Here is a 9,886-nt window from a genome sequence, read left to right as displayed (position 1 = left end):
CAAAGACTATAATTCACACATATCACAAATTTTTACACAAAAGACTATAATTCACACATATCACAAATTTTCACACCAAAGACTATAATTCACACATATCACAAATATTTACACAAAAGACTATAATTCACGCATATCACAAATTTTCACACAAAAGACTATAATTCACGCATATCACTAATTTTCACACAAAAGACTATAATTCACGCATATCACAAATTTTCACACAAAAGACTATAATTCACACATATCACAAATTTTCACACAAAAGACTATAATTCATGCATATCACAAATTTTCACAGAAAAGACTAAAATTCAAGCATATCATCAATTTTACCCAAAAGACTATAATTCACGCATATCACAAATTTTCACACAAAAGACTATAATTCACGCATATTACAAATTTTCAAACAAAAGACTATAATTCACGCATATCACCAATTTTCACACAAAATACTATAATTCACACATTTAACGAGTTTTCACACAATAGACTATAATTCACGCATATCACAAATTTTCACACAAAAGACTATAATTCACGCATTTATCCAATTTTCACACAAGACTATAATTCACACATATCACAAATTTTCACACAAAAGACTATAATTCACGCATATCACAAATTTTCACACAAAGGACTAAAATTCGCGCATATCACAAATTTTCACACAAAAGACTATAATTCACGCATATCACAAATTTTCATACAAGACTATAATTCACGCATATCACAAACTTTTACACAAAGGACTATAATTCACGCATATCACAAATTTTCACACAAAAGACAATAATTAACGCATATCACAAATTTTCACACAAAAGACTATAATTCACCCATATCACAAATTTTCACACAAAAGTCTATAATTCACACATATCACAAATTTTCACACAAAAGACTATAATTCACGCATATCACAAATTTTCACACAAAAGACTATAATTCACGCATATCACAAATTTTCACACAAAAGACTATAATTCACGCATACACCATAGACTATAGTTCCCGCATATCACCAATTTTCACACCAAAGACCAAAGTTCATGCATATCACCAAATTTTCACACCAAATATTTTAATTCAGACATATCACCAATTTTCACACCAAAGACTAAAGTTCGTGCATATCACCAAATTTCACACCAATGTCTATAATTCACACATATCACCATATTTCACACCAAAGACTATAATTTACGCATTTAACGAATTTTCAAACCAAAGACTATAATTCACGCATTATCGAAAATTTTCACACCAAAGACTATAGTTTATGCATATCACCAATTTTCATACCAAAGACTATAATTCACGCATATCACAAATTTTCACACAAAAGACTATAATTCACGCATTTAACGAATTTTCACACAAAAGACTATAATGCACACATATCACCAATATTCACACCAAAGACTATAATTCACGCATATCACTAATTTTCAAACTACAGACTATAATTCACACATCTCTACAAATTTTCACGCAAAAGATCATTATTCATGCTATTTCAAAATTTTTTCTGTGTGTGTCACCAATTTACACGTGAATTATAGTCTATTGGTGATTCACATGTGACACAAAGACATATAAATCACGTATTTCCACACAGAAGACTATAATTCTCGCATTTTCACAAATTCACAAAAGGCTAAACTTCACGAATTTTATGTGAAAGAGTATATTTCATGGAAAACACCATAGTTCAGATAATTTCATATTTTCACCACTAAGATTATAGTTTAAGCAATTTCACACAATTTTAAAGAAAAGTCTATAGTTCTTCAATAAATGACAACATCAGGTAATTCTCGTTCAACTCTTTTTTCATTAATCAAAGTTTCCAAACCAAACGCTCATTCCATTCTATAAATGTAAGGTTGCATTAAAAAATATCGACTGCCAAATGTATTTCATTGAAAAACAAAAAAATTGACACTTTGTGTAAAGTAAACATTTTCTTCTAAACATTTTGACAAGTGTTACAAGTAAACAACAGTCGAAAATGTATACTTTTCACTCATTTATAATTTATAATTCTTGAAAAGTTCATATTTTATACTGATGATGATATGTAGTACTTGTCGAACTGTTTATAATAAAATGTTTACTTTATACGATGTGTCAATTGTTTTGTGTTTTATTAAAACATAGTTGTACAAAAAAAACCCACGTTAAACTATGTCAATAATTCGTCTAACCCATCAATGCTCTAATACGCGCTAACCTTTAGCTTTAGAACTACAACACTGAGCCAAAGGACTCATTTTCATCAAAAGACAAGGAGAAAATTATTTTGAAGTTCGAAAGTTATCCAAAGGGGGGATTTAAAATAGGGCAAAACATCCAAAGCAGCTATTTTTTCATTGAACTTATAATTTATCTGTAACCGCTAAAAAGAAACTGACTTTTATAAGAGAATAAATTCTCCAGGTATTTAACAAACCTTTTGCGACTTCTTTTTGGTCTCAACTGTTGACCACTTCCGGCAAAAGGAGAGAATTCGTTGCTCTCGTTCTCTTTCTTCTATAAATAATTACGTATCTTTAGAGATGTTTAAAAAACCTTTATTTAAACATTTAAAATATCCTTTAGATAAATATGGCACTAGCACTTTCAATAGTTCTTACATACATTCTCAGTTTATACTCAACTCACATGAATCCAACTAAGCATACCAGACATCAAAGTAGTTTGAAATGCATGTATGATTCTATATTCGGTACTTTAAGGCACCTCTTACACAAGTTATACTTTTGTAGCAATATCAGACAAGATATAAACAATGGCGATAGATTTTCCAGGCAGAATCGTAATCTTAATAATAAACATCATTAATGCCCAGCTTATTGCAATGATATGAAATCATATCGCTACAACTCTTTATAACATTGCAATAAGCTGATCATTAATGTTTATTATAAGACCAAGATATAAATAAATAAAACATTCAAAGTTTTTTAAATAAATTATTGGATATAATAATTAAATATCGATTATACATTGTAAAATGACCTTACACACGAAACGATAGCCATAGTAAAATAACAACATATACCTGGAAATTATTTGATTTGAAAACTCTTTTAAATGTGAGTGTTCCTTTACAGTAATCATAGTTAGGTATTCCACTAGAAAAAGAAATGCCATTCTCGAAAAGAAATGAAAAAAATACATCCCACCACAAACATTATCCGTACATTTAAATGGACGTTGCAAATGCATAAATTTTTGAATTCTTTACACATTTAAATGAACGAAGACAAAAATATATTGGATTTTTTATTTTCATTGCCTTTTCTGACCATTCAGGATGGCGAAAATCATGTAAAAGCCGTCTTAAACTCCGCGGAGTTTGTACAACACAACATTTTATACCACAAAAGATGTTTTATATAAATTACTTTCCCACTACATTTAATGAAACGGTAAGGAAAAACATCCCCCCCCTGATTAAATGTAATAATTTTGGTGGACTATTGTATGAATTTAGCAAAGTGAATAAACTATTTTTATTAAAGACAATCATATGAGTAAAACGAACATTACACTTACCGTTTTTTATCAACATGTTCAGAGGAAACAGGTGTATTTGATGTACAATTTTTCTTTTTTTTACCGTCAAGACGAAATCCAGATCCAGAGAACGCCTGCACATAAAATGAGTAAATCGGCAAACATTAAGAATTAAATCATTAAAAAGACATAAATTTATCAATAGCTCAAAAGAATGTCTGTAGATTGTCAAAAAAATGTTCGGTCAAAATGTCAAAAAAAGCCATTTGTTTCCTAATTTTCAGGTATTTATAAAAAACAAAAAAAAAACAAACGATGCATTTCTCCACATACTACATCATACACCAAATGCCACGGGTTGGCTTATTTTTCCTGCAGCCTACCTGAAAACCAACATCGATTTCATCCTCAATCTCCTAAAAGCGAAATTATAGAGTAATGGAAAACTATTGTAGAATATATACAGTTGACTTCTATGAGATCACTCAATGGGAAGACTTTATGGGAAGACGCTATTGGACATAATTTCAGATTACAAAAAAATTATGTAGTTTAACAACCTCTTCTGGAATATCTTTCTTGGGTTGCCTTTGCGGTTCAACGTAGCCTACAGGTGCGGCGAATTCAACCTAAAGTGTAGTACAGAGTTTTCCAACAGCACTAAACTTAATGATAAAATAGGTTTTGTAAATTTTATTAATATTTTCACGATCATTCACAAACCATCCCAACTAGACATAGTTTTGCTAATGAAATGAAGGTAAAAATATAGATAAAATTTAAAAACCGTTTGTTTCCAGCACATTTGTACACATTTTCTGAAAGATTTAAAATTTGGAATCTTTTCTATTATTGCTTGATAAACGTTACTTTAAAACAGATATTGCAAATAAGAATGTTTAAGAACCTGCATATCGCACTCAATGATGGAAACTGCTCGACCTGGTTTGGCTTCAAGTACTAGAAACTCATAAACCTAAATAAGACAAAGAACATATATATGAGAGAAATGTCATCCACAACTTGACTCAAATTTCAATGTATAATCTTTCCTGTTGAAGATAATTGACTAGAATAAACTACAAGAACATATATGTCAATATCTATTATTTCTAAAGATAACATTACATTGCCGTATGTAAGACTAAGGACTAAGGACTTTAGTTTCAGTATCGTGTTAATATTGATGAAGACACAATATACAGATGATCACAAGGATTAAAGTTTCAACGTCAGATTACAGATCACTCCAGATGACGAAACAGGACAAGACATAATTTTCATAAAAATATTCCTTCAGATGAATACACTACAAGTGACTGCATGCTTACTCTAGTTGTAACATGAGGGCGCTACTCATAAAGACACTAGACTGGAGAATATAAGATCTTAACATCATTTTAACATCAAATTTTAACATCAAATTTTAAGATCATTTCGTTCGCAGTACAGACACAAGGAGTACTGTGAACAAAGCTTTTAGGTAAAAAATGAAATCAAACCTTTTTGTTATACGTTATAGCAATAACATCACCAACAGTTAGACATGCGTAAGATCTCAATGCATTTTCTAAACTGCATAAAATAGTTAAGAAAAGTGTGAACAATCAAGACCTTGGCAATAAGAAAAAAAGGCCATATATTTCCATGGACATGAAAAAACCAATTTATTTTCTGCAAAATAATGTAAATCAATAATTTAAAAGGTTGAAACAAAAAAGAGAAGCTGTCGAAAAAATCCTTATTTCATACAGAAACAACTTAACGATGATATATTTGTCTTTTATGTGGAAGACTTTTCATTGAAAAATAGCTCACAAATTATACATTTAAGGATACACAGCCTTGGGGTTTGTAATATCAAGAAAATCTGTTGATTGAGGTTGAAATTTTGAATAAGTTGCGACAGGTAATGTAGCTGTTTCAACTTGAAGAATTTGTCCCTCGTCAAGACATAGGTTACGCATCATCTGTACAAAAGGAGAAAATAACACGTCAATTGCCACATAAGAAACACGTTGTATTTACATGTAGTATAACTGATAATAAAATTGGGTGAAATTATCGACAATTTGTTCATGTAAATTTATGTTGAGATTTTCTATCATGGAAATGGTGATGAATCAATCATCAAAAATTTTCACAACGGCAAATTTCCGCTTTATTTTAAAGTCATCATTAAATATATAATGGCAAACAATTTCAGAATATGTTGCTTTCTATCACAGCTAACAATTCTCTGTTGAAAGCTGCCCATACACGTTGCTTTCTATCACAGCTAACAATTCTCTGTTGAAAGCTGCCCATACATGTTGCTTTCTATGACAGCTAACTATTCTCTGTTGAAAGCTGCACATACATGTTGCTTTCTATCACAGCTAACAATTCTCTGTTGAAAGCTGTACATATATGTTGCTTTCTATCACAGCTAACTATTCTCTGTTGAAAGCTGCACATATATGTTGTTTCTATGACAGCTAACAATTCTCTGTTGAAAGCTGTACATATATGTTGTTTTCTATGACAGCTAACTATTCTCTGTTGAAAGCTGTACATATATGTTGTTTTCTATCACAGCTAACTATTCTCTGTTGAAAGCTGCACATATATGTTGTTTTCTATGACAGCTAACAATTCTCTGTTGAAAGCTGCACATATATGTTGTTTTCTATGACAGCTAACTATTCTCTGTTGAAAGCTGCACATATATGTTGTTTTCTATCACAGCTAACAATTCTCTGTTGAAAGCTGCACATATATGTTGCCTTCTATCACAGCTAACTATTCTCTGTTGAAAGCTGCACATATATGTTGTTTTCTATCACAGCTAACACTCTGTTCTGCACATATATGTTGTTTTCTATAACAATTCTCTGTTGAAAGCTGCATACATGTTGCCTTCTATCACAGCTAACTATTCTCTGTTGAAAGCTGCACATATATGTTGCCTTCTATCACAGCTAACTATTCTCTGTTGAAAGCTGCACATATATGTTGCTTTCTATGACAGCTAACTATTCTCTGTTGAAAGCTGCACATATATGTTGCTTTCTATGACAGCTAACTATTCTCTGTTGAAAGCTGCACATATATGTTGCTTTCTATCACAGCTAACTATTCTCTGTTGAAAGCTGCATACATGTTGCCTTTCTATCACAGCTAACTATTCTCTGTTGAAAGCTGCACATACATGTTGCTTTCTATCACAGCTAACTATTCTCTGTTGAAAGCTGCACATATATGTTGCTTTCTATCACAGCTAACTATTCTCTGTTGAAAGCTGCACATATATGTTGCTTTCTATCACAGCTAACAATTCTCTGTTGAAAGCTGTACATACATGTTGCTTTCTATCACAGCTAACAATTCTCTGTTGAAAGCTGTACATACATGTTGCTTTCTATCACAGCTAACAATTCTCTGTTGAAAGCTGCCCATACATTAGTTGATGGTGAACAAAGACACACTGTAAAATAATAACCCTTGAGTCAAGTCACGTGTCAAAAGCATTTAGCCAATAAGGAATGAATACTGAAGACTATACTCTCTTCAGCAATAATTCATATGTCAAAATGCCTTTACCAAATGGCCCACATACCCAATGGCCCCTATACTCAATGGTTCTGAACCAAATGGTCCCATACACAATGGCTCCTATACTCAATGGTCCTGCACCAAATGTTCCCATATTCAATGGCCCCTATACTCAATGGTCCTACACCAAATGGTCCCATACCCAATGGCCCCTATACTCAATGTCCTGCACCAAATGGTCCCTATACTCAATGGCCCTGCACCAAATGGTCCCATACTCAATGGCCCCTATACTCAATGGTCCTGCACCAAATGGTCTATAAACCCAATGGTCCCAGGAAAGCCTGAAACAATTTTACCTACCCAATGAGGTATGAAAACTTTGCCTTCGTCAGCCACAAACTCCAGAACACCACAATGAGTATATCTCTTTGCATTATTGTTTGTAAGTTTGAACAACATGGGATAGACAATATTTAGACGTGCTAAAATTTAAAAACAGATAAAAGCATTATGTTAATTGAAACTTACAAATTAAACTTGGGAGAATTTATCTATTTCTTCGCAAAAACCAATGCCATTAATTTCTTTTAGATTTTAACATATACAAAAATAATCTACGAAGAACCATCAAACAGTGGACAATTCTTTAAGCCAAATAATCTAATGTTGAATATGAAACTTACTTAAAATATCCAAGGCTGATGGAGGCATGATAACTAAATAAATAAAGAAATTAAACACAATCTAACCAATTTATTGCATTTTGAAGCTCAGAAATGCAGTTAGCTGAATTATTTCATGTTAAGAGACTGATGCGACTACAACAATTCAGAATTCCTAACTTGCATTTTAGCCATGTTTAATCAATCAATAGCTTCTGCAGAAAACATGAACAACATTAAATTATTAGCTACGTACACAAAAGAAGTTTATAGCAACTTTGCAATGGTTGTGGATTAAGCATTAGGCAAAAATAAATAAAATCAAACTGACATTATTTCAATCTAATTGCCAAATTGCTCACCATGGATTTCCTACTGTAAATCAAATTTTAGGATATTATTTATTGGTAAATTTGGAGTGGAGAATAAGTGATATGAACAGTTTACCGCCCCAGGTTGAAATGCAAAGATACCATTGCTAATTGCACAATTAAAACATTGTGCAGATTTCTGCACAGAAAATCTTCCAAGAGCTATTGTATCATTCCAATTCCATGATGAAAACAACAATATTGAATAAAAAATCTGCTCCTCATACATTTGCACACAACAGCTGAACAAAAAGCTTTATAAATGTCAGTAAAACTTAACAGAAATGATTTGCAAAATAACACAAAAAAATATTGCCATCAGGGCATACATACTCTTTCCTCCTTTTTCCACATCTTCTCTCTCATTTCCAGGACAAAGCGCTACAGAATAGCATCGAAATTGCTTGTTGAATATCCTTGGAAATGCATCAAATATACCAAGTCCTGGAAACTGAGCAAAAAAAACATTAATGTATAGAAACTTGTTGACCACCATATGGCTATTCACATGGCTGTATTCATTTATCTGTATATCATTATATATCTAATACATGGATATACTACCCCATATGTACCCCAAGATGGTTATACAGCCCCATATGTACCCCCCCTCCCAAGATGGTTATACAACCCCATATGTACCCCCCACAAGATGGTGATACAACCCATAAGAATCCCTATAACATGGTTATTTATAATGCCTTTAGTCAATTAATGTCACAACGTTTAAATTAATTATGATATGAAAGTTACAGTTCAAGAAATACCACAATACTATTCACAATATTATAACAGTTTCATGATGCTACTTTTTGTATTGTTTACAGTTGATATCTGAAGAGTTTAAATTGAAATCAAAATTTAATTTAAATTTGTTCCATGAGTTAAAACTTGAAAGGTTCCACAGAAAGATTGTTCTGTTGGTCTCCTAAAGCTTTGCCAAGGCTACACTCAACACATGACCATACCCAACATTGCCATTACCACCTTGATAGTGGATAATTGGTATTTATATACCTCGCCTTTACATATGAAAATGGCAACGTGAGAAACATACTTTGTATCATTATAATGAAACAGTTAAATTGATTTGTGGAAAGATAAAACTTCAATTACCATAATCAAAGAATTATCTTTACCGCGAAATATAACAACATATTTTTACCATTCAAAAACTTTGATATCGCAATGTTTAACTACCTTTATTAAACTATTTTGCTTATTGATATTTATAGACAATTACTTTCATGATTATATCTACATTTAAGATTAAAATTTAACATACTTCGCTTGCGAGTCATTCAATAGTCACACCACTTAAACAGTTGAAATAATTTGTTTCAAATACTTACCATATTTTACTACAATCTTCGCTTCTCCGAAATTACACCATTGTTATAACCAAAATACAAGAAAAACCTTGTCTGTTATTCAACTTGGTTTTGAACATTAATAGTGTAAGGTGTTTCCATTTTTTGAAAATCGTGCATCTTTTTGCCTTTATGCAAGGTTAATGCATGGGTTAATGCAAACATAATTTTACATGTTTGTAAATGTAGATCGTCCAGGTTGGTATAGTCCTGAGAAGGACGGTTTTTGTTGATGTTGACTGGCGTTTCGACATCCTTAGCGGTAGTCATCTTCAGAGTCAAAGATGCTTTGAAAATATCACTTCATCATTACGTTAAATTTTAACATTTTTCGTAAACTGTAAAAATTAGGACTTTAAAAACAACAATATTAGCAAAATATTTACAATTTTAGGGGAAAGTTACGAGGATA

General features: G+C 31.7%; 1 protein-coding gene across 1 annotated transcript; it reads right to left on the bottom strand.

The window, feature by feature from the left end:
- Nucleotides 1-1,683: 1,683 nt before the first annotated feature.
- Nucleotides 1,684-9,577, bottom strand: LOC124434641 (ubiquitin recognition factor in ER-associated degradation protein 1-like). Its single transcript, XM_046984531.1, has 13 exons — nucleotides 9,457-9,577; nucleotides 8,438-8,555; nucleotides 7,755-7,787; nucleotides 7,432-7,553; nucleotides 5,374-5,504; nucleotides 5,037-5,109; nucleotides 4,442-4,510; nucleotides 4,095-4,163; nucleotides 3,918-3,950; nucleotides 3,574-3,668; nucleotides 3,077-3,149; nucleotides 2,465-2,544; nucleotides 1,684-1,884 (listed from the first exon to the last, which is right to left on the bottom strand). Exons 1-13 carry the CDS (start codon nucleotides 9,457-9,459, stop codon nucleotides 1,875-1,877), a joined length of 909 nt encoding a protein of 302 aa, XP_046840487.1. The 5' UTR covers nucleotides 9,460-9,577; the 3' UTR covers nucleotides 1,684-1,874.
- Nucleotides 9,578-9,886: the final 309 nt, after the last annotated feature.

The sequence above is a fragment of the Xenia sp. Carnegie-2017 genome, unplaced genomic scaffold (assembly GCF_021976095.1).
Source record: "Xenia sp. Carnegie-2017 unplaced genomic scaffold, XeniaSp_v1 HiC_scaffold_14, whole genome shotgun sequence".
Taxonomy (NCBI): domain Eukaryota; kingdom Metazoa; phylum Cnidaria; class Anthozoa; order Malacalcyonacea; family Xeniidae; genus Xenia; species Xenia sp. Carnegie-2017.
Note: the sequence above shows the minus strand (reverse complement) of the source record. Positions and strands in the feature narration are given on the sequence as shown.